This window comes from Nilaparvata lugens, chromosome 5, assembly GCF_014356525.2.
Source record: "Nilaparvata lugens isolate BPH chromosome 5, ASM1435652v1, whole genome shotgun sequence".
Lineage (NCBI taxonomy): Eukaryota > Metazoa > Arthropoda > Insecta > Hemiptera > Delphacidae > Nilaparvata > Nilaparvata lugens.
Window position 1 is genome coordinate 59,300,351 of NC_052508.1, and position 27,498 is coordinate 59,327,848.

Genomic DNA, 27,498 nt, shown 5'->3' on the forward strand with positions numbered 1-27,498 from the left:
GGGCTCAGGGGACCTTGAAAAGTATGGAAAACTTGAAATTAGGGTACCTTAATTTTTTTTGGAAAGCAATACTTTCCTTACCTATGGTAATAGGGCAAGGAAAGTAATAAAAACAAACCTCTCTTTTAATATTTATATTTTCACTCGACATGTTTTGAAATCTTTAGTCATTTTCAAGTGTGAATCACTAAGTAGTTTTGTGTGTGAACTCTTATTCTCTGAACAAATTTGAATTATTATTCTGTTGAATGATTGATTATACTCTACTTGTAGATAAAGGCTTAATCACAATTTCAAGTGTGTATCACCAAAGAGAAACAAATAGCATAATATTGCTCTATGGTATCACTTTGTAGTTTTGTATGTTGTGAAGTGTGAACTCTTAACAACTTCCAATTTATTCTGTTCAATAAAAATAGGCTACTCTATTTGTAAATAAAGGCTTAATTACAATTTTGTTTCGGTAACATGTTACCGCGGCTACATTAATTTACCTATTGTAACGAAATTTCCAATCTTTGGTAAATGTAAATGTAAATGTAAATTTCACTGTTGAAAATGATCGTCAGACGATTGAAAGTACTCCAGTCAGTAAGTAAAAGTTTTTAATATTTACTTAATAATCGACTGCATGTCGTGTTCAAATACATGAAAAAGTGTATTTATACAAAGCAGCTCGGAATGGATCAAGAAATCATCACCTTTAAAATGTAAATGTTACCAGTTATTGTTACATGGAGAGTTTGTACTGGCAGAATGTAAATGTGTTAACACTACAATAAGAGCCAATATCATTCTTCTGCTGCCATGTGTAAACACTCCCATAACAAGCATTAGTATTCTATTTCTGTTCAGCGGCATAGCAGAAACCCATAGGAAAGCAGGCTACAGACAGAACTGACTCGACTTATAGCAGTGAGATTTATTTCAAACTTTAAGCAATGATACTATATGCTCATAGTTTATTGTGGTAAATTTTCACCATACCTGTAATTTACTTCAGCAGTGGATACTTGGTTTTCATTGGTTGAATGGAGGAAGCATTTTGTTGTTATTTACAAGTAATGCTGACAGTTTAAAGTCAATCTCACTATATAATTTACATTTGCATTGAATATTTTGAACGCGGAAGATAGCCATTAGATATGAGAAAAGTGAAGGGATCTGGTAAGATTTCACTCAAGGTCACATCTGTGATTCACTTTCAACAGTCAGCGCTCCATATAAATAACAACAATGCTTCCTATTCAACCAATGCTGCCAGTCTGAAATGTGAGTGGAGATCAGCTTTCCTTTTGACCTTTACTCCCACATCAAGTTGAGAGCATTCTTCATCCACCAACCGCAAGTTTATTAGGCTAAATACTACTTCTTTTGAAGAACATAAGAGTCTGGTAAGTTTTACTATATATCACATGGAGACTCCAGATTAGTTGATACAATACACAAGAAGAAGAATAGATGTATAATGGATGAAGCTATTCACTCAAAAAAAATTTTTCTTTGCACGATTTTCAACTTGGAAATATTCATTTACAAGATTGGATCAGATCAGATTTCTCTAAAATGCATATTATAATGTCTGCTGGCTTATACACTATACACACTGGGTCATACAATGGGAATACCGTGTACAATTTATAATATAAACTGTACAGTATAATATTAATATTATTCAAATATTATTATTCTATATTATTTGTTAATATAATATTATTCAATGAAATTTACAAACGAAGTAGGTACCGGTATGAAGAAGAATTGATTAGATTGGAAATATAATAATTATTTTTGTGACGATGTGAAATTAGGCACATACATAAATTATTATTGGCGGAGTAGTTTGAACAGATGCTCGTAGGATATCAAAAGGAATATCTTCTTCAAAAAGACACAATATTGAAATTGTTGTGATTACTAATTTATTGTAATAATGTCTAAATGAGGAATTATTATAAATTGAAGAACTGGAGAGATTTAAGTTGCTAAAATATATGGATATGATGAATTCAACTAGATGATTTTTCTAATGAAGTTATAGGGAAAATGTATAGTTATATATTAATTATACTAAAAAATTGTATAACTTATTAGGCACATGAAATAATAATTGTAGCCTATTAATATAATTTGATAGAAAAATACTATAACATGGTAGATAATATTGGTTGAATTCAGGCAATAGCCTACACTAGGATAATAACGTTGATGGAGTTATTAACTTGAGATAATATTCATATAGTAGCCTGAATCAGTATTTTTTAAGTCAGTTGAAAAGAGATACGGTACATAAAAATGTCTGCCTAATAATATTAATCTGTTTGAAATTGGGTCGTTCATTTAGATACACCCAGAAAGATCAAACTATGCTTAAGGAATGTTGGCATTGGATGAAAGCAAACAAGTAACCAGGACATTGCTCCCTGTCTGCACCTTCACCAGTCTAAAAAGTATAGAGTGCATACTCAAGTATTAGAGTACCGGTACCGGTATAACATCTAATATAGAAGTAGGCTATGTACATACAGTTCTATGCCTTACTATTGTGTGTCAGTGCCATGCATTGCATACCAAGGCTTACTGCAAGGAACATTCAAGTCAAACTGTCGTTATATTGGGGCCGTTTATATTAGCTAAACGTTTTTCGGGTGCAAATTTGAAACATAAATTCTATATTTGGATTGTTTTCATGTGATAAATTACATTTGTAATGGTGAAGATGATTTGAAAATGTCTTTTTTCTGTGAAAATTAGAGTTTCAACCTTTTTCAACCTCAAAATTGTTCCAGCAATCAGATATTTTTAAATTATGGACTAGCAAATAATGGCGGTCAGACAAATGTATGTTCTCCTGACTAAAATCTACACAAAATCTCAAAGAATTTAGAAATATACAGTGTATATTGCCGTGCTACCAATTTTTCCTTAATCGGTTGGAATAGCATTTAACACCTATTAACCTAAGGATAGTTGTCGGCTCCAATGAAATAGATTCTTGATAAATTGTGAATGGATCTATCGCCTATGAATGAAAAATCCAGTTTTCAGAGCAAATGAACTTATAATCTTCAGATGAATTTATACAAATACACAAAGAACTATATCTTATAAGCCTAATTTTTTTTAGAGTAACTACGAACTAAAATACTTATCTAGTTTACAGTTGAAAAACAGTGGCTATTGGCTTGAATACACAAATAGCAAATTATGAACAAAACAGAACACTAAAAATTGTCCAAAACTCAATTTAAAACATTAATAAACGAAAATGATTCAGAGCAAAATTTTACAACAACACACGTAGCCAGCCATTTTTCTAGAGAAGGCAGAACAGGATAAAACCTAAGTTACAAGTCACAAAGCCAATGCCTTGTTCGGTATAGATTTTACAGACACGTCACCAAAAAATTATAACTTACAAGTTTAGAATTCACATTCTACATCTGTTCTCAATAAAACTTTATTTTGAAACTGTTATTTTAATTTTTCATATATATTCTCTATTTAAATAAACTATTTATTCTGTTTCTCAGCCTCGGTGACACCATGGAACAATGCAACAATCATTTACGATAAAAAATTCTCCGTCGAAAAGTTTGTCCGTCTATTGATGACTCTGATATTTACTATAAAGTTTCATAGATCTCGAATTGAAGATTCGATTCCAATGTGAGAAGAAAAATGTAATATTACAAATACCCCCCTCTTGACATAAAAAAAATTTACTGTTTGAAAATTTAAAGAAAAAAATTACATTGACCCTAATGAAAATTGTTGAAATATTAATTCGAGAACAGTAACAATTTTTTCTAGAAAAACATTACATGTCATCCTATAATATTGAAAATTATTATAAAAATTCATCAATAGCGTTTGTTATATGTTTCCAAACAATATTTCAAAATATAGAATATCAATATTACTTTTGATTTAGCTTTATAATTTAAAGGAAAATATCTCAACAGAAAGTTTAATATGTAAAGAATAGTTTTTTGAAATTGCATATAAATTTAATAGATAGAAAAATTTAATTTTTATTGCATAAAAAAAATTTAGTATGTTGAATGAAAAATTTATTATTATTATTATTTTTTTTTTTTAATGAATTGATGAATTGTTACATTTAATTTTCACATAAAATTTCAATAAATCAAAAAATGTTCATTTCTTTCACTATTGACGCGGTTGATTTTATTGATGCACATTTTGGAAAATAGTCCGTTAAGGCACTCAGTATGATTTTTAGTTAAGTGTGACTCCAATGTGATGACGTTAGTGTTGGGCTGATCTGGATGCACGTAGTGTTGGGCTGATACTTGTAGTCGACTGATGCATATCAAACTCGATACAAGTGACATCTCAGTTAGCATTGCCTCATGCTTGTAGTAGACGGCTGCATACCAAACTCGATACAGGTGACATCTCAGTTAGCATTGCTTCATGTTTGTAGTAGACGGCTGCATTCCAAATTCAATACAGAGTCACATAAATTTTGTATCATATTTGTAATTATACAATGTACATTTCAGGCTTGAAATGACAATGTAATTCGTTTTTTGGAAAAGAGATAGACGCTGCATACAGGATTAATTTAGGTGAGGATTAATTTAGGTAAGGTTTGGTTTTTTGATATTTTCAGCTTTCAAGGTTTAGAGTTCTGCATACAGGAATAATTTAGGAGAGGATTTTTGAATCAATTCTTTCATGATACTGTGACTGTTATTCTGAATTCAAAGTTGTGAATGTGAACATGGATGGCAATTACCTCCAGGTAATGTAGTAGTGTTGAAGTTTGAGATACAAAGTCAGCAATAAGCGTTGGCATTGTTATTGGCGTATGCTTTGGTGTCGGCATTGATTTTGGCATTGGCATCAGCATTGGCGCAGGCATAGGCATTGGTATCAGCATTGGCGCAGATATTGGCATTGGCGCAGGCATCGGCGTTGATTTTGGTGTTGGCATCAGCATTGGCGCAGGCATTGGCGTAGCTATTGGCATTGGCATCAGCATTGGCGCAGATTTTGGCATTTTGGCGTAGTTATTAGTGTTGATATTGGCGTAGTTATTAGTGTAGTTATTGGTGTTGACATTGGCATAGTTATTGGCGTTGGCATCAGCATTGGCGCAGATTTTGGCATCAGCATTGGCGTAGCTATTGGCATTGGCGCAGGCATTGGCATCAGCACAGGCATCGGCGTAGATTTTGGCATTTTGGCGTAGTTATTAGTGTTGATATTGGCGTAGTTATTAGTGTAGGCATCAGCGTAGATTTTGGCGTAGTTATTGGTGTAGGCCGCAGCATAGATGAGTCACACTAGTTCGAAAATCACCCAAATGTTCTTAACACTCTTCATGGCGTTCACTTGTTGCTGATTTCGAGATTCACATGATAACTATTTCAATGTTAATGTCTGTGCTGTACCTGTTATCTTAAAATGCTTATAAACTAAAAGAAAAACTTGATTAGGCAATCAATACAATCTAATACACATGAAAATTATTTTTAAATATATATGAAATTGAAATTTGTTAACATCTTATTATACAGTCAGCAATACATAAATTGTGAAATATGGACATATCAATGATAAATTTTTAAAAAAATTCATTTTCATCTATTCACTGTTCAAATATCAAAATTTAATCCATTCTTCAAAATAGAAATAGAATTTCATAACACTCTGTATCATTATCAAAATTGTAAAAAAACATCAGATCATCACAACAAAAATTAATTTCAATATATATATTTCAATAATTTCAGACAATTGATCTTCTATTCACAATCATTTCATAATATATCTGCATTTCATTATCATTTATATAACATTTCATTTATAGCATTTATAGCAAGTTCATTTCACATTTATGATTTATCATTCAGGGTTTCAAAATTATTTAGTTTTAATTTTGTTCAAAAATTGTATAAAAAGCAAATTATTTAATATTGTTAATCATCGTTTGTTGGATACTATAGTTTATTTCGACTCTTCAATGTTCTAAACACAAACTACATTTCATGACAAAACTTTACTATCAATCATTAAACAAGAAACCATTCAAAACATCAATAATATTTTGCTTCAAAGGCAAACAATATTCATAAGTAATCTGCATCTATGGCAATCAACATTATTAATCATTTTTTTTGCATCTATGGCAATCAACATAAGTAATCAACACAAAAAATATTATCTCATTACTGCCTCTCTAAGTCATAACCTCTGTTATTCCTTCTTTAGGCAATAATGGGTTTCCATCTCAAAAACAATCACATACCAGCAAAATTCTAATCAACAAACCCCACTAAAAATTCTACATACACTCCAGCATCCATTTCAAACGATAATCAATCATATCAAAATTTATAGAACAAACAAATTAAAAAAAATTGAAAAAGATATCAATCACAAAAACTTATTTCAATTAATAATATAACAAAACGTTTTAAATTGAACCATTTATTTTTTAAAATAATTTAAAATTTAAAGACTGTATAATAAGTACAAACATTTCAAGATTATAATACAAAGATGATCAAGATGAATAATGGGTAAATAAGTTCCCTAAAAAATACAAAAAAGAGAAAAAGAAAACTGGGTAAATAAATTCCCTAAAACAATACAAAGAAGAGAAAGATTAATTAGAGCCTATCCTACATGTCAGTACTGAACTTTCATGAGGAAGTATATTTAATAAAATATACTACTATGGAATTTTGTAAATTCCAAGTATGACTCTAATTTGTTATAATTGTGAGCTATCACTCCCACAAAAACAACTGGTGAAGGAAAAAATGTTGACTATTGTGACTGGGTGGATAGTTCCTAGATGTCTGTAAGGCAATGTGATAGCAGACTCTAGTATCGGACCACAAAAACAAAAGTATGCAAAAGGTTTTACAAACATTTGATGTTGCAGTCTTAAGGTTTTTATATCGCAAACAAGTAGGTCAGATAATCGAGTCCAGCCGTATGTGGTTCACGCCCACACCTCTAAAAGAATCACACCTACTTGTCTACCAAAAATCCAAAGTATTGGACAGCAAAGAAAAAAAATAAAATGCAAAATGGGTTAAAAGCCCAGAAGAAAACTATAACCTAATTACATATGGCTTATGGCACGATATGCAATGAAAGATGAGAACATGGGACAAAATTTGCTCTAAAAAACCTAATTACCTAATATGATACCTAAAAAAAAAAAAATAGACATGATTAAAATATGTAATACATGATGAAAAAATATACCACAAGCAAACAATTATTTACACTACAATGGATAGATTTTAGAAAAGTTAAGTTTTATCAACAATTTAAAGATTAGGAAAATAATCTACTATTTTAACTTCCCAAATTATTTCAGAAGAATACAAATTTAAATGACTATGGACAAGATTGGTTAAGATATGCATCATAGAAGAAATTTACTGAATATTACACAAAGACAGGAAAGAATTGAAATTTGAAAAGATTAAGGGCCAAGAAAATAGGCTACAGGAAAGAAAAAATATACAATTATGGACTCTTACCATACGTAGTATTTACGGTCATTGCTATTCTGAATCCCGGCATGACACAGGATTCCTAATCATTGTGTGTTGGGGAATACCCTTTCATCATGTGATTCACAGTCATCATCTTGTAAGTAAGCAACTTGAAACAACCTTTGAATACTAACACATCAATGGTGACTTTGTGTTTTGTTTTCTTCAAGAACATGATTTTATTCATGGGGTTCATTTGTTTTAACAAAGCCATTTTGCTCACAAAAGTCAGTCATGTTCACTTGAGAATGCATTGCATACACCTTTTCAATTCTCAGTTGAAAGTTGAACTCATCAACTTGACTCAAAGCAACATTCATTTTGTTTACATTGTTCCTAACCTCCACAGAAACCTGTCTCATGTAATCATTCACTTTGTTCATAGTTTTCCTAACCTTCAATGTAGCAATATTACTTTCATGATAGTTGACTTTCAGTGAAGACAACTCCCTACCTACTTCTTTACTCAATTCTACTATCTCATTAAGGTTGACTTTTTCAACAACAGTAACTAGGCCTACATTGTCAGAAACTTGAATGAGTTGATCCTGTATCTTAACACTACTATTATCATGCTTCAATTTGTTTTCATCTTCATGATTATCTTTCAATGTTTCATGTGCATTTTTCAATAGAAGGTTTATACTAGCCTGCTCTAGTCTAATGCTAGCAAATTCTTGCTTCATCTCATCAAACCTAGCATTTAACTTAGCATTTTGATTTTTAAACATTTGGTCTAACTTAGCCTCTTGCTTATCAAACAGTTGTGTTAAGGCAGCTATTAAGTCATCATCTTTTTTAATATTTTTCATATTATATGCCATTTTGCTAGTCTGCACAGATAGTATATTCATTAGGACTTGATCTCTCTTGAACCGACTTCCCACTCAGCAGTATACCATTCATAACCTATCAAGATATCTATCCTACTAATAATTTTTCATAACCAGGGATTTCATGGTGTACCATTTGGGACATATTTATTTTGTAATTCTGTCCCACCACAGGGGTAACATTTGCCGTGCTACCAATTATTCCTTAAATCGGTTGGAATAGCATTTAACACCTATTAACCTAAGGATAGTTGTCGGCTCCAATGAAATAGATTCTTGATAAATTGTGAATGGATCTATCGCCTATGAATGAGAAATCCAGTTTTCAGAGCAAATGAACTTATAATCTTCAGATGAATTTATACAAATACACAAAGAACTATATCTTAAGCCTAATTATTTAGAGTTACTACAAACTAAAATACTTATCTAGTTTACAGTTGAAAAACAATGGCTATTGGCTTGAATACACAAATAGCTATATATTAACAAAATAGAACCCAATAAACTGTTTAAAACGCAATTTAAAACATTAATAAACGAAAATGATTCAGAGCAAAACTCCACAACAACACACGTAGCCAGCCATTTTTCTAGAGAGGAAGAACAGGCCAAAAAAACAAGTCAGAACAGAGACACCTCCAACATTACAGACACGTCACCAAAAATTTATAAATTACAAGTTTAGAATTCACATTCTACATCTGTTCTCAATAAAACTTTATTTTGAAACTGTTATTTTAATTTTTCATATATATTCTCTATTTAAATAAACTATTTATTCTGTTTCTCAGCCTCGGTGACACCATGGAACAATGCAACAATAATTTACGATAAAAAATTCTCCGTCGAAAAGTTTGTCCGTCTATTGATGACTCTGATATTTACTATAAAGTTTCATAGATCTCGAATTGAAGATTCGATTCCAATGTGAGAAGAAAAATGTAATATTACAATATGTAGGCATTTGAGACTCATGAGCTATATATTTGTTGTGTATCTGCCATACGCTAAATAAATAATTAGGGCCGTAGACCTATGCACCATCCAAGTTTGAACGTAGACAGATCAGCTGGATATTTGAGCTATAGTGCCGTTATAATGGCAGTGTTTTATTAGCAATAGTATTACTATCCTTGTCTATCATTCAACAAAGCAGATCTCTTTCTCGCTCTGCTCTGTTGCCAGATCATCTTTAAACAATGTCGAATTGATAATTAATTAACAAAATATTTAATCTATTGAAATTCATTATGAAATTATTGAATTTCTTGCTTTAATAAAATATAAGAATTGATTATTTTAAAGGAGAATGAACAGTTAATATTACATCAAAAGGTAATCCTTTATCAGCTACCGTCTATAGTAGGCATTGACAAGACAGAGGATCGGCAACGTTGTTCTGTCCCCACTGCCATTATAACGTGTAGACCTCATAATTATAGGAAATATCGGGGCACCGAGCTTCGCTCGTTATTTTTATTAATTATTGATAAACAGAACACAATTTTCTCTAAAATTATCGTTTTTATATTTCACAGCTGGCTATATGTCATCTCATGTATTTCGAGGATGCGATATTTTGATTTTCACATACTCACTCGCTCACCCACTTTTTTACTATCCACAGCTGTTTCAGCCAATGATGAATTATCCTTATAGTGTCGTTCATCGACTTTTCCCAAGGATGAGACCTAGTGCAATCGAATTTTTATATCATAAACCTACTATTTTCCAAATTTCGTGAAAATTGTTAGAGCCGTTTTGGAGATCCGTTGAACATAAATAACCAGATATAAAAATACAGACATTGCTCGTTTAATTTATAATAGGATGTTAATAGTTAGTTGTGCAACTAGTGCGCAAAGTGACAGTTTGCTGCACCGAAAGAAACGTTTACTTGAGTTGTTTCTTGAGTGCAGCAAACGAACTTTGCGCACGTATTTCACATTAGATTTTTCCTACAGTTACCATTGAATATGAGAAGTGGTTGATGATGGGTAAAATGATGGCTGAAATCCATCAAATGTTTGTCTGTATAAATTAATAACAACTTTAATTTATTTTAAACTTGATAATCCAATTGAAAATTAATAATCGATAATTCATTCAAATTAAAAATTAAATTAATCCAATTAATTTGAAATTTTGAATAAATCTTAATTCCTAAAAATTTAACCGGGCCTTAGTATTAAGAGTGCGCAAAGTAATACTTTGCGCACTAGAGCGGAAAAGTGATTCTTTGCGTTCTGTAATCAGTGCAGCAATGGCCACTTTCCAACGTACCTGTAGGAAAAAGTACTTTTTTCGTAAGAAGCTGTAGCTACAGGCCGATTTAACAAACTAACAAACGACTAGAAAGCAGGTATAATAGTATAAGACTACCTATTATCAATACTAGAGGGTTTTTTTTAAACTTTAGTAAAACTTGCTTGATAATGTTTTGATGTTCTGGTACGGTACTTGAAACATGTCTCCTCTAGCAAAAACTTAATACTCTAGCAAATACCCTCTACACTTTAGATCTTCAATAAAATTCTAGAAAACAATGCCGACTATCAATTCCTATACATGCTTCAATTACATTCAATAAAATTTACAAATTATACAATATACAATTATACAATATTGAAAATAATGATGTTCTTTGTTCAGTTTCCTTTGGAGCCTGAAGTGAAGATCATTCCTGAATAAAAGAACGGTCGGTTCACGACTCTTCCCTGATAAATCCCAATCCTGATTAGAACTAGGATTATGATTTTTTGAGGATCGTTTTCTTTTTGATTTAATTTCAACTGTTTTTGCTGGAGTTTTTTATTATACAAAAATATTATTCTTATGTAAGAGTTCTTGTAAGAGTATGTAGAACTGACAGATTGTAAAAAATATTGTTTTATTTTTATGAGGAATAAAGAACTTTTTAAATTGAATTGAATCAATTGATGACAATAATATTGTTCTCATATGGTACTCTTTTCTTCGATCTCCTTCTTCGTCCTCCTCTTCTCTTTCTTCTTCCTCCTTCATTTCTTTTCAAGTGAAAAACATTACCGTATAGATTGTCTTCCTCTCAGACGAGAGAGAAAGTTTCTTTTACCGGTTTTCATTCAGTTACAGCAGAGACGGTAATGTTCTCAGTCTGGTACCATATTTGTGATCATTAACATATTATATTCGAAATGCTTCAATGTCTTCAATATAAATTTGTTCTGTATTTTAATCAATTTATTATAAGTAGACTATTCATGAAAAAAGTAATTTAAAAAAATATTAGATCAATTAAAATGTTTAAATACGGTTTTCATAGTACTTGAACAAATTACTTTATGAAAGTAACAATTTTGAATATAGGCCTAGCATTCCTTATATATAGATATAACCAAATCTGAAGAAAACTGTCAATTAAACTGTAAAATATACTAAGCAATTGAGATTGATAATATAAATTATCTGCATATCGCCTACTAAAAGGATTCACCGGTTTGTAATAGTATTCTGTTGAAAGAGCCGTGAGGGACAAACGGACTGAAATAAATAGAATACCGTACATCAATCCCCGATAGTTAATTCTTGAAACCTTGATTGACAGTTGTCAAAAATATTCCAGTCAAAACTTCCGCTTTTGAAATATCTGCCGCAAATCTCATGAATAGATAATTGGAGGTGTGAAAAATTCGAACTCTTAAATCTGAAGTACATTAAAAGGCTATTCTTAATTCCTATATAGAGAGATTCCCTCCAAACTGTAAACACTCTACATTCAACCGCGTGATCCAAAGAGGTTATCTCACTATAACTTGAGTCAATTTTCAACCAAATTGCATGAGAAGTTGTACGTCAAAATCGTGTAAATTCAATGGAAACTTGTAATATACAATAAAAGAGCAAAATTTCATACATGGGAACATTGTAGGCTATGTAAATCTTCAGAAGTAATTCTTTGTAAATATAATCTTTGGAAAGATCCCAATTTAGATTAAAATTTATTGGATGAGAACACACTTTACATTTCTCAACAATAAAATTACAATACAGGTACAATAAAAGATTCTTGATCAAGTTAGACCATAAATATAAAGGACTTTCCAAGATTATTGGTACTTTTCATTCTTTCAAGTTATCAACTCAAATTTCATTCAAAGATAAACAAAATCTTAAAGACAGTAAAAATTAAATAAATAAGAAATAATAAACTCAACTCTGTAACAGGAGAGAAGAGAAGAGAGTAGAAGAAAATTACTGAAACGAATATTTCAAGCACATAATTTTAATAAAATAGCTATATAGCGAGATTGACTTTAAACTGTCAGCAGTTTTCATAAATATCATCAATGCTCCCAATTGAATTGATGTTGATGATTAAAAGTGATTCTAACTATTGCCACGCATACACTCTAAACCTCTGCTTATTTATTTATTTATTCATTGGATAAAGCAAAATAATTCTTTATTCAGGAAAAAGAGGCACATGAGAGGCTTTGAAATAAGAACTGGAATGAATCGTTTGCTTATAGAAAAATCTTAGAAATACTGTGTAAGGCTTTAAAGAAAATAATTGAAAAAAATTTAAGGTGTTCATACTAAATCTGGAAGAATTACATGATTGCTTTCAAAAATGCAAAAAACTAATCTCTTCCGGTTTGTATCTTATGTAAAAGATCCACTATCTACACTAATAAGAGCTGAAATTATCTCAATTAGAAAAAAACAAGTATTGAGGAATGTAGCACTTTTTCAATGATTCAAGCCACCGAAAGGATTAACGCTGTTTGCTAGGATAGTACAGGCAATAAACATACATATATTTTTCCAGTACAAACTCTCTAATATTTTGAAATGGAAGTTACTACTTAGTTGTGTGTTTAGTATCTCAATTCCACCCGATTGTATTCCATACTCACTGAATCAAATTTAAATAAGCTATATCATTGTATTCTTTTGTGAATATTATACCGTGTATTGAAAATGATCAACTAAAATGAATTGTTAAATACATAATTATAATGCAATAATATTTTTTAATACTATCTTCCTATTATATTGATCCAATTGTTCTGTGAGAAAACAGAGTCTGTCAAATTAATCACAATATCACATCAACAGTAATTCTCATATTGAAATTTTATCAAATCTCAAAACTTTAAAACAAAATACATGCTATTATAAATAGATGGTTGACAATATTCCATCAGCATTCATACAGGACTCAAAATTCTTACAAAGAAATTATAGCTAGTTATTGAATCAATTATGCAACTCCAAACCGATTATTAGAACAGGAATCGAAACAAGTATTGTTATATCAATCACCCTGAAGAATTCCATGACAGTAATAAATTTCTTCCGGAAGAACAGCTAGAAGGAAATTCTATGAGAGCTACTATTCAAACAATATTTGCTGGTACAGGAATTGAATCCAGCACTTCGGTATCTTTGGTCCAGCCATCTGTATCTGTGACAAAATTGAACCCTTTATATTTGACGCCTAGTTCAATGAAAATTCTCACATTAAATCTAGGTAATTTTTTTGGACATGATTAACTTGCTTAGAAATATTATCAAATAGGCTACAAAGCAAAATATGGCGTTTTTGATTCCTTCTTCATCTTACTGTAGAATATTGTGAAAGATTATTCAGGGATGCATAGCCCCTTCCCAGGGCCAATGACGCACCTCCCCTCCCCCCTAATTATCACAAATTTGATACTATAGTGAGGTCCACGTTATAATGGCAGTGTTTGATTAGCAATGGTATTGCTATCCTTGTCCCTTGTCTATCATCCAACAAAGCGGATAGCGCTATTTCTCTCTCGCTTTGCTCTGTTGCCAGATCGGCTTTTAACAATGTAGAAATAATAAATAATTTACAAAATATATCATCTTAATTATGAAAATTCATTATAAAATTATTGAAAAATATAATTTCTTGCTCAATAAAATATAATTTATTATTTTAAACGAGGATGAACAATTAATATTACATTAATAAACCTGTATCAGCTACCGTCAAGAAGGCATTGACAAGACAGTGAGGATCGGCAACGTTGCTCTCCTATCTTTCTCCACTGCCGTTATAATGTGGACCTCACTACACACTCCCCACAAATGAGATGCAAAAAAGGTGCTTGCCTCCTATGGGCACATGGGCACTCTTGGATCAGATTAGACAGTCCCAATAAACAGTAGGCTACGAGGCTACGTAAGCTAGTAAACACTACTTTCTACTGCAAAGTATCCTTAAATTGTGTATAATATCAAAGTGAATCACCCAGATTTCATAGATATTTTCACAAAACAACCCTTCATTATCAACAAAATAGCCTTGACTCAAGTATCTAATTTGAAAAAAGAAATCCAAGAGCAGCAGGCAAAGGTCAGCGTTTCTAAAACTTGTTTACATAACTCAGGTTACACACAGTGAAAAATCGAAAGTGACGTAGATACCGGTTTTGTGGGAGATTATTCGTCGAATTGCAAACTCCATCTGCTCATAACGGAAAGATCACACCGATAACTCTGTGTTTATACAGTGAGATATTCGAACTGTTTTTTAGCATTTTTTAGCATTTTCCTTATATACGTAACAAAATCAGTGCATCCTCAACTAATGTTTACAGTTAAAAGTGGATAGGATAAATAACTAGGACAATATTAAAGCCTTCACAAAATCTCTGATGATACTATACTGCCTCATTTTTAAGTGCAATCACTTGGAAATAAATGCAACTATGGAATAGTATATTTCGCACCTAGGGCCGAAAATGAGATATTTCCGGCTCGAAATCGGTTTTTAAGTCCGAGGCCGTAGGCCGAGGACTAGAAAAGATTGAGAGCCGGAAATACATTTTTGCCCATGGTGCGAACGCTATTTTTCGCCACACCAAAAAAAAACTTCCCAATATAAGAAATTGAAAAATAAATAAAATTCAAACAGCCTATTTTGATAGTTTGAATCTTGGTTATGACAACTTTCACTGTCAATTAATTTCAATATTACTAATTAATAATTTACAATAGTGACAATATTTTTATACTATTAATATTTCGAATAATTGTTTGAATTTTTATAGCTCGCGCTTTGCGCCTGGTGCAATATCTCATGGATAGATGGATGAATAGAATTTTCATTACTATTTTGAAATAATGTGATTAAAAAATTAATATAATTGCATATTTCACAGTTTTGTCTCAAAATATATCTAAAAAATTGATTGAAATTCAAATTACGGTAACTAATATAAAAAATAGCTAATAAAAGTCGAAATTCATTGACAAAAAAAAAATGTCACTGACCGAGGTTCGAACCTAGATCATGTTTGTAATTCTCTGAGCTTTGATGTATTACGCCTTTATGCTCTCGGCCATAGCATATTTTTGATTGAAATGCCTGTAAGTCAGGTAACGTATGTAGGCTACTATAATATAGTGTAGGCTTATAGCGGCAAACTTGAAGCCGGTTTGCCGGCATTTTCACAACAAAATATTGCTCTGAAAATAGTTAAATCATAGAGAAAACATTCGAAGATTCAATCTTGAGTGGGCCTAATGTTTCCTCTATATGGTTTGATATTGAAGAAAAATTATCTAAAAGTTTTAATAATGAATTACGGAAAAATTACTAGGAATCTTTCAGTCAAGGCTGAGTTTCACCAGTAGGCTTACCTTAAACTTTAGATCTCTGCTGTATTTTCCTATTATTATTGTTGATTGTATTGCATTAAGAAGTGGAATTCGATAATAAAAAAGAAACAATTATTACTCTACCTCACTTTTAAATATTGATACAATTATTGTACTTTGATTTCAAATTCGATTCTTCACTTTTAAAGACTTGCGATACCGTACTTACCTTTCTGACAATGGACAATGCAGCCAACATTATATTGTTGAGGCTATGGAGATATCATCGTATTCTATTGTTTGATATCAAAAACACAATAATAAATATTAAATTATGAAACAGTAATTCATAAAATATATTATAGACATGATACCGCGATTCACGATACATAATTATATAGATTATTACAGTCGTTATGAGATTATCTCTATGATTTTTGTGAGATCGGACACGATCAGCTGTTATTCAAGGTCATTTTACAGCCCTAGGGCCGTAAAGTTTTACCGGCCTGGTCGGAAAACAATCACTTTCGGCCTCCATATGACGCACGTAAACCAGCTCATTACATCCAAGTGTGGCGAAAACATAGTTTTCATTTTAAAATGTAGATTTCTCATGATTTTGTTAGCAGAGACGCCCAGACGTACATGAAATTCTTGTGTTGTAAAAGGAGTTTCAAATCTCAAAAACCATCTTTGTGGGGGGGAGTCCCAAAAAAAGGTCAATATTGTTTGAGTAGTGTTTAATCAGGATCTTCTGTGAAATATATAGGTTTAAGATACCGCTAAATGAGGTTGATTATTTGTATCTAATATAGGCCTACGGTAACTACCTTTACAAGGATGAATTTTTCAGGGAAGGGGGGGGTTGTACTAGAAATTGGGATAATCTAGGGGAGAGGGTAGGCGACCCCTGTCGTTGAAGATTAGATGTAAATCTCTCAAATAGTCTTTTATTGTCAAACTCTTCTTGATGTGATTTAATATTATAATGTAAAATTTTTATATAGAGATTAATTAATTTCTTTTGAAGCTTTCATCCCAGCTTGAACTGTTTCCCGATAATCACCAAATTTATTCTTTGAATATTAAATAAGTAGGCTGCCTACTTATTTGGTAGGCTATTGTTTATAGTTGTTAAAATTAAATAAGTCACTTAAAAAGCTTGATAATTGAACTTATTACCTACCAGACAAAGTCTGAACATCAGGCCAAGTTCAGCAGCAAAACTATCATAATGAGACCCACTTCATACTCTACTGTCACCAGCAATAAGTTGATTCTAGGGAGGCTTAGAGGGCCAATAAAAAGGATGTACTTGGAATTTGACTTGTGGGCCACAAACGATGGTGGATTTGGGGGGTGTAAAATTATTATATTTCCATTACAATAATATGAGGAGTTTCAAGTAGGTTTAATTAAAACACAGGAAGGAACAAACCAATTCGTTTCATTTAAATACAAAGTCAAATTTATTGAGAGTAAAAAGGTCTTAAGAAAACTTGAGAATGCATGAGTTTTGCAAGTTAAACAAAATATGATCACTTTTTTTCAATAGTAATAAGACAACTTGACAATACACGAATTTACAAAAAGTTACCAAGCTAAAAGAGAATACTTATTTTTAGTGAGAATATTGCATTTGTTTTCCACTCAAAATGTCCGCTCATTTAGGATCAAACTTTGTGGTTCCAATCATTAAAATGTATTTCAAATGTTCATCTGATAAGGACGATTTGTATTTGGATTTAACAAACTTCATTTTCGAAAATGTCTGCTCACACTTGTAGGGAGATCCAAAAAGAGAAAACATATAGCTTCATCATGGTTTTGTTTTGTTTTTAAAGTCTTTTTCTGGGAGAGAACTGTAAAATGGCTGTAGGTTACCTTCTTTGTGTAAATATATATTTTTAAAAATTTGTTGCAATAACTCTTGGCGGGCCGCACAAAATCTATCCGCGGGCCGTAAGTTAGAGAGCCCTGCTTTAGATGAGGAAAGCTGATAATTTAAAGTGTATCTCACTACTACAGTATTATAGCATTTGCATGAATACAGTCGTTTCTCTAATAATCTCTATTGCCTATCCCTATCGATAATCTCTATTATGATGTCAAATTTCAATAGGGATTGACTCGTATTGAAGTTTTCATCCTCAGGTCAACTGTTAGCTGATAATCTTGAAAGTAGCTAGTTTTTGTACTAAAATACTATAGGTACAGTACACTGTTGTGAAAATGCAATCAGTTTATTATTAGTTTGATAATTGAATTAGTGAAAAGTACAAAAATCACAGCATGTCAGGCCAAGCTTTAGCAGGAACACCATAATGAGACTCAATTCATAATGACAGCATTGGTTGAATGGAAATCGTTGATGCTGTTGATAAGAAAATGCTGACAGTTTGGAGTTAATCTCAATATAGCATGTAAACTGCATAACTGGGCCAAGCAGCCTACTGCATTGCTTACTACTTTCACTTCTTATATTCACATGCTGAACTTAAATTAAGCATCCTTCTTTAAACTCAAACATTCCAAATTCTCTTCAAAATATTATTTTTTATTCGGGTATTTTCATAAATTGCTAACTTATCAATGTTAGTTGCCAATAGAATTATATGGATCATAGAATAAATAAACGATAAGAAAAAATTTTAAATTAAGTATCGATATTGTCTAAGAACTTGATAAATTATCGGCTAATATAAGACAATGGCCATAGTTGGAAAAAATGTAGTAGTTATGAAAATGAGATGGGAAAACCCCTAAAAATTGAATATATTGAATAAAATTGAATATTTCAATGTTATAATAACAATAACATATCGGTATTTCACAATTAAAATTATTGTCAAATACATTTTCTAAAGGTATTCCTGAAATCTACCGTTGAATGTAAAGCATAGCCTATAGATGATTATAGAGGCTGCAGAAAAATTAGTTTGCAGCACTAAAGAATGTAGGCCTACAGTGAGTATTTCATATGAGCATCGATTCTATATCAATTTTTTAATATTGTTGAATATGTTCAATATATATTTCAGAGTATAAATTGGTGAATTAAATGGAATCGAAATAAAACCTTAGAACTTAAGAGGATATTTGTCATAAAACAACAACTTTTGCAGGTTCCTTATTAGGCAATTTCTTGTATTTGTTCATATAAACAAGCAATCAAGGTTGGTAAACTGTTGAGAACAAATCCAGCGTAATCACCTTACAAGAGGAAAACAATTTTTCCTTAGTTATTCAGTGTCTAGTTGTTGAACGAAATCAAACTTTCTGTAGAAGATCACGACTGAACTGGTTACTATAATCTATAATCTCAGTTGGTATACCATTTCAGATAAAATGAGTTTTATTAATTTATCATATTATAACCATATTTTAATTATTCATTGATGCAGTCGGCTGACAGTAGTTATTATCTGTCGTCTGAAAAGAGAGGAAAAATGTTAGAGAGCCAGAGTGAAATAATCTAAGTTTGAAAGCCTCAAACATCCATATAGCAAAGATGCCATACTTATACTCATTTAATTTTTTTACTGAGGATGGTGCCCATTGATGGAATCCCATGTTACAGATATGAATAAATTTATAAATTTTTACTCTATAAATTACAAATTTTGTGGGCGAAACTGAGAGAATAGAATCTCACAATATTTGAAATTTGGTAAAATAAATGTTACCAACTAGCCTACGGTGTGTGTTCAAAATTCCATGTTTTTTATTCATAAATGGGCGTACCAGTAATCAAGAAGTTAAGACAGTTTTGTCTCAGGAAAGACCGGTTAACTCACTCCTCGATCATATATTATAGGATTCAACATTGATGTGTAGAAGGACAAATCTCAAGAGTCCATCCCAATATCCAGTTTTTCTAGTGATTAAACTGAGCCACTCTCAATAACTTCTGAACAGTAGCCTATATGAAAAATACAATGCAAAAATCAATTCTGAAAGACCTTGTCACACATTCAAAATTATTATTAAACATAATAGTGTAAATTGATGGGTAGGAGGGATATAACTTATCTTAAGAGATTACCTGAATATCTAGTTTTTCAGTAATCGAACCAATTCACATAATAATCATACAATACTGTATCTAGTTTTCAAGTGTCCAAATAACTCCACACTCAATAATAATATTTCCAATAAAATCCACTCTTGATTATTTCCAATATCTACATACAAAAATCTGGTGTGGCACACTCACACAACTTTCCTTGCCGTTATGAAAATTGATCACCTGACGCTAGTGTTCCCGCTCATCTCAAGTCCACTTACAAACAAAGATCTGAGCCAGCTTGGTGTCCAATTTATTTATCCTCGCTTCTTCATTTCTCCTGTATTTTTCTCTCTATAAAATAGTAAAATTACGTATTTCTCCTCCTTCTGTTTACTATTCTGTCTCCTCTTTTCTCTTTATCAGGAACATTATTCAGAGTTATGACAGAGGAAATTGACTGCATTATTTATCTCATTACAATACTGTATCCAGTTTTCTAGTGTCCAAATAGAGCTAATCCACTCTCAATAATAATATTTTCAACCAGCTTGTAAATTAATTGGCAATTACAGTGTTCCGTTAGCTAAAGACTGCTTCTTAGCGTGTTAGAATCCTTGACACAACAGAGTAGTCTTGCAACAGCCTTGTAATGCCTCAACAAAGACGAGTCTTATCTAACATTATCCCAGTGAACTAAAGGGAGATTCACTGCAAACTGTCAGCAAACAGCTCAATGGAAAGCTTTGGTAATATTTCCGAGGAATTCTAACAGTTTTGAAGTTAATCTCGCTAAGGTAGGAGGTGTCAGTGGCTGATCAAGGATTGTTTAGCCTAATAATAATTATTTCGCTCCCAGCCTACTTCAGATCACAATCCCATTATATATTTAGATTCCATTCTAATTCGAATAATTTGCCAACAGATAAATAGTGAATAATCATTGTAGTTGAATTTTCAAGTAAGAAATTAGCATCAATGGAAAGATGTAGAATGGGAAATTTGCAAAAAATATCAAATACAGTTTTTTTTCATTATTATTTCTATTAAAACTAATCACTAGGACTAACCATTAATTTCGTCCTCTTATTTCTTATCCTAAAATATAAATTTTATTGCTATAGTCTTCCAGTGAAGACTACAGATCCAATCTATATAATTTCACTATTTTAAATTCTTTCACCACACTCTTATTCAATACTGTAGGCCTATACTTTTTCACTTCACTAGCACTACATCAACTCGAAGGGCTAATGAAATACAGTAGCCTAGCACTATGCATCTTTATTTTCCCTGTTCTTGATCCGGTTTCTGTTTATTCATAGACTGTGAGAAGTGATTATCAATCGGAAAGTTTCGTAGATACTGACCAACAAGTAGATTTAGTAGATTTTGTAGAGATTCTGATCAACAAGCAGTCACCCATACAATGGTGGACAGTGCATGAGGATAGAATGTAATTATATTCTATTACTATTATATAGAATATTCTATTATATATTAAATTCTATATAGAATGTAACTGTTGAATTCTATACTCTCTGATGGTGGATACAGACACCCGCCACTCAACTTGCTTGCATCACTTTTAGCTTGAATTCCACTCTTTTCCTCATTTGTATAGCTTCAAATCACTAAGATGCCTATTCAACCTAAGATGCCTAGATGTCTTTCAACCTAAGATGCCTAGATGTCTATTCAACCATTGATTGATAGTAAAATCTTGAGATTCAGTTCATAGCTCACTATCAGCATTTCGGTCTATGAGTAGCATCAATGCTTCCCATTGCAACAATGCTGTCAGTTTGAAATGAATCTTGCTAATATGTGAATCCATTCACAGTAATAATCAGGCACTTTTCAATACAAGTCACGTTTTCAAGTATTTTCATGGACGAAGTTCATTACTGTTGGTAGGCTATCTTAGTTTATTGCCTCCAGACGTATCTTAAAAAAAACAACTTTCTTCGTACAATCAATTGCTTTCACTATTTTATAGATGACTGGAACATTATGCATTCCTTATCCTTCAGGTTACCTACCTAGACAACAATCTACAAGAAAAGTACTAGTCCACACCATTTTTAGTTCAAAATTACTCTTCATCAAATAAATATATTCTCATTCATTTGTTTATACAATAACTCATCTCATATTCTCTAAGAAAACTCTGTTTCTATAATAATGTTTGTTGAGAACATAGATTTCAAACATAAAGTTTGTCAAAAGTTTACGTCTGTGTTATCGTACCGTGAATATAATTTTGTTTTCATGAGTTTTGTGATTGTGATCATCTCGTCCACTGAAAACAATTAATTGTTTTTTTATATAGAATAGTAGTTCTGTGAACAGTAGACCTCACGCAGTTATAAATCACAGCCTCCTCTTATACTGTCCATCAGAGTGAATCCTGTCTGTATGTCGTGTCAATTTTCAAAAACGTCACGCGAAATTCAAAAAGGAACACATACATTTCAAATTTCATGTAAATCTATTGCCGCGTTTCGCCGTAAATGCGGAACATATAAATATAAATAAACATAAAGAGAAATGCAAAACCGTCGACTTGAATCTTAGACCTCACTTCGCTCGGTCAATAAATATTGTATTCTTATTCATTGAACGCGCTAGTAGTGAGAAATCAATTCCTGGTGACAAATTAGTCTTTATATTTTTTGAAATAAATAAATTTGGGTTCATATAAATTTAGATTCAATATATTGATTATTTTCACCAAATATTAATGTTGACAGCGTTGAAGACAATGCTAGCAAAGCGTATCATCCAGCTCGTTTAAACGGAAATGTGAAAGTTTTCTCTTTTTATGTAACGGCCAGATCTGCCTTAGAATAGGTACTACTGTTCTATCAGCTCCATTGACGTCGAGCCATTATAATCGTCATCAACTGCAACAATGCAGCAGTGCGCTAAAGGCTTAGGCGAGAGGTCGAGTGGAGGTGGTAGAGCTACATTTTTTAGCATAGCTCAAAGTGAATGTGAAGCAGTAGAGTAGCAAACCGGTATGGTAGTGTAGCAGTTTTTTGTCACTAGGATTAAAATAGGACTAATATACAGAGTGGAACAGATTATTAGTTTGGCTTATTTGGTTGTTCAATAAAACCAAAACTCGTATGTCAATGCTATAATTACTATAATTATTTAGTATGATTTTAATCTTCTTATTTGTTGTATTATTATTATCGTAGGAATATTTCAATAATTCCGTAAGATCTCATATAACTTGGTTGGGTAGCATGTGATCTGTCTTTTTGTGATTGGTGTACTAATTTTATAAAATTTCTATTATTATTCATTTGATTAATCATTTCCTCCCATTCTTGGTTTTACACAGACATCCTTTCTCTCTTCATTCTTTCTTCTTATTTTTCTCTCTTTTATTATTATTTGATTCTATTTTGTTTAATAATTATTCTTATAATCAATTATTATTGTTTACGATTACTTCAATGATTATTTGAATTCTTTCATATTAATTGTATATTTCTTCATTTTTTATCTTCTTGTATTTCAAATTGTATAATGTGTTGAAAATAATGTATTGTGTGAAGGAGGCAAAATGGGTTTATCCTGTTGTCTCCATTAATAAAATTATTATCATTATTACGTATTATTATTATTATATTATTATTATTATTTTCAATTAATATAAATAATATTATATTTTTATAATATAATAATCAGTCAAACCTTCTTTAGAAGGTTTTGGAGAATTTATAATTCGTCTGGTTTATAATATTTGAAATGTTCTACTGAAAGGAAATCTTCTTATCTTTTGTCATTCTTGCTTTTTTTTTATTCTTCATTTGTTTTGTTTGTAAGATTTCTTTTTATAAGTGTATTTTTCATTTTTGTTTGTTATATTTTCTATAATAAACTCCCTTCTCCTGGGGGTACCAGGACGAAGGAAAAAGGAAAAAAAAGAAAAAAATTACTACGTATTATTATTATTATTATTATTATTATTATTATTATTATTAATATAAGATCATTTTTTGAGAAAAACTTATAGAACAGCATTTTGTAGTTTACATGTTTATCTAATCTCCTTCAGTTTATGAATTTCTTATTTACCTGATTTTAAATAAAAAATAAAGTATTTTTAATAATAAAGTCCATTATTTCAATGAACTGTTTCAATCAATTTTCAATTTTTGTTTTAGATTTCTGCAGCATATCAATGAGTCAGTATCGTAGCATCAAGGTGACGAATTTTGATATCAAACTCATCAAGGGTTATCTGATTATGAACAATATACATTGGGCTATAATAAAATATTTTAGTATGGCTACCTGAGTTGTTTAATTATTACAGAGATTACTAGAACACTTGAGTGCTCGAAACTAGTTGTGTTAATATAAAAAAGTGAAAAGAGGGTACTAATTATTTCTATAACAATTAAACATTGAATAATATACAATTATCATTGATGATAATGATTTAAACCAATAGCTTATGATGAGTCCACATAGAATAGACCTATACTCACAGGGAATGAACATAAATTTCAAGAGACAATATTATACTACATTTTTCCACTTCCAAAAACGACTGAAATATATTGACTTGAATTGAAATAATGGCAGATTTTTGCATGATATAAATTCGAATAAAACTAGATAAACATACAATTTGAATTCAATTTCATAGTTTGCTTCAAGAATAAATATTGTATTTGTAGAAGTGTATTGTTTTTATTGAGAGAACATCTCCCTCAAAAGTGGTGAGTATTTTTTCACTATTCAAAAACGACTGAAATGTATTGACTTGAATTGGATAATGGCAGATTTTTGCATGATACAAACTCCAATAAAACCAGATGAACATGAAATCTAAATTAAATTTCATAGTTTCCTTCAAGAATATTGTATTCGTAGAAGTGTATTGTTTTTATTGATAGAACATCTCCCTCAAAAGTGGTGAGTATTCAATCTTGTTTATCAGAGATTGACAATGGTGTAATAACCGGAACCGGTCTTTCCAAGTATCAATAAATCTGTGGTTTTTGACAATTTCTTAGTCTTTTTCATTCAATATGAATAATTACCACAATATCAAATTCTCAACTACACAAAAAGTGGTGAGTATTCGTGCAAATTATTATTCAACTATTCGGTTTTATTCAGAGGTAAACCGATTTTCTACTTGTTTGTCAAGAATAATATCTAAGGTGAAGTAAATTATGTCGTCTCCTATAGGCTAATTGAATAATTTTTGTGTAGTATTCTTGTCAAATAATATTATTCAACTATTCAGCTTTATTTAGTGCCCTTGTTTGTCAACCTGCCAATCTATGCGCTTAAAGCCCACGGCAGATCAATCTAAATCAGGTTTTGAACGAGATTAATGAACAATTTCGTCACACCCGGCGCACTAATTTGTTACTGCATTGAATAACAACTTTTCTGTGTATACTTTGTACGGTGATGATATTCACTTTAATTTGTCAGCACCGGTTGCACGAGAAGCTTTCATGTTATTCATTAGGAACTCTGACAGTTTGAAGTGAATCTCTCTATAGCTATTTCTATATTGGTTTTATTAAAGTTCTAAATTGGATCTTTAATCCCTGTAGATTCCTTACGTTTCCTCTAATAATAATTCAATGCTGATCCTGTAGATTTGCAAATTTCGCAATATTATACTAATGTATACCTGGATACGAGATTATAAATTAATAAGTTAGCCTACGGTATGTTTTTGCTCTTGACCGAATTAATTTATCATTCTATAACCTACTATTATTTATTTATAACCTACTATCTCAACAATTCATTTCTACTTCATTAATGTCAATGATACTGGTTCGTTGCAAATTGGAGCCAGGTGAATAGAATATTATGAGTCAAAAGTTATTTGTTACCGCATTCAGGTCGAAATCTGACTACAAATTAGAATACGCATCGGTGTAAAACACTACCGCCGCATTCTACGAGTTGAACAGTTGTTGAAAAGCTAACGAAGTTTCATTATAAAGGATATATGGGACACTATTGCATACATTTATTACAAACATGTAGATGAGGAATAACTGAATCACAAAACTTGTAAAGCAACACTTCATCTTGATATGAGGCAACAATATCTGATTTATGCAATACGGTACCTATATGCACTACCTCAGTTTAGTTTGTTCCCCTGATATAGATCAGCCGTTGGTTTAAACTTGTAATTTATGTTCAGCACGCCTGATAATCGACATTTATTTAGACCTACTACAGTCCTAACACATAATAAGGAAACACTTTACATCTCTGTGGCGTCAACCTAGGATTGTGCGTATGAAATAAATTGCATTATATTTAAAGCTCGAACATCTTAACAATATTCGTTTGGAGTGATATGGTGTATACAGGCCTAAGGGCCATATGCGCAATCCAAGTTTAGTGGTAATCTACGATTAGGGATGAATTTAGTTTGTTAGACTAGGTCCAGATGGTGGAATTTATTATAATGCTCTAATATACCTAATATAATTATAATAACTCTAGTTTGAACTAACAGCAGATCGAACTCCATCCAAACTTGGATGCTGCATGTGATCGGTGGAACTCATTGGTTCAAACTCAAGGTGTACGGTAACGAATTACGTATATGTCGCCCTATATCCGTATGATGTTTCAAGTATCATAGCAGTAGCACAATGTAAAGAACAACTCTCCTTCATCTGTGGAATCCTTCTTTTGCGGTAGTAGTTTTCAAAAAACAGTACAGTGTAGCCTACTCACCCAGCAGGAAGCAGAGTGCTAAACAGAGTACAGTGCAGGCCGCCCTTATCCTAGGCTGTGACATTCTATGCTGTGACGCTGCAATCAGCGCTAATGAAAGAGATGGATAGATACAGGTTCAACGAAACAGAGAGAGAGCACAGTACGGAGAGTGATTAGCTGACTGATGACGACCGATTGGACATGGTGGCTGGAAACGCGTCCTTCTCTCACGGGTGTCTGTCACAGACTGAAGCGCTCTGCGCTCAACTAGGAAAGGTGAGCGATGCTGAGGATCAAGGATCAGGGGGTGGGGAGTGAGAGAGAGTGGTAGAAAGATAAAATTAAAGAGATAAAATAAGAGCGTCTTAGTGAGAGTGAGAGAGTAAGGAGAGGCCACTTTCTTCGACGATGCTATTGTTTGATCACTTCAAACTGTCAGGATTGGTTGATTGAGAAGCATTCATGAGGAATGCTGACGGTTGAGAGAAGGGAAGGCGGAGTCTACACTGGACGGTTACTTGTTGCAGCTTGTTGTCGGCTTCGGTTCCTTGCCACTTGTTGATTCAACTCATCATACTCTATTGAGTGAGCAATTTCTATTTGTGTGATTGTACCAATATTTTTGATAGATTGCAATTCGATTAAACGAGTTTTATGGAATCTTTGCAATGATCCACTCCCACATTTCATATGGAGTTGAAATATACGGAGAACAAGCATCTCAAACTTAAATAAAATACTCCTATTACAAAAAGAAGCA

At 31.7% G+C, this 27,498-nt stretch overlaps 1 protein-coding gene across 1 annotated transcript in view; it reads right to left on the bottom strand.

Annotated features, from left to right (window-relative positions):
- The window catches only part of LOC111052297 (chitin deacetylase 1), a 47,041-nt gene extending 20,039 nt beyond the window's left edge, over positions 1–27,002 (bottom strand). Inside the window, exon 1 of the mRNA XM_039428921.1 lies at positions 26,757–27,002. Coding sequence (XP_039284855.1) covers positions 26,757–26,820 — 64 coding nt within the window. The 5' untranslated portion in view covers positions 26,821–27,002. The remainder of the gene's footprint in view (positions 1–26,756) is intronic.
- Between the last annotated feature and the right edge of the window lie 496 nt (positions 27,003–27,498).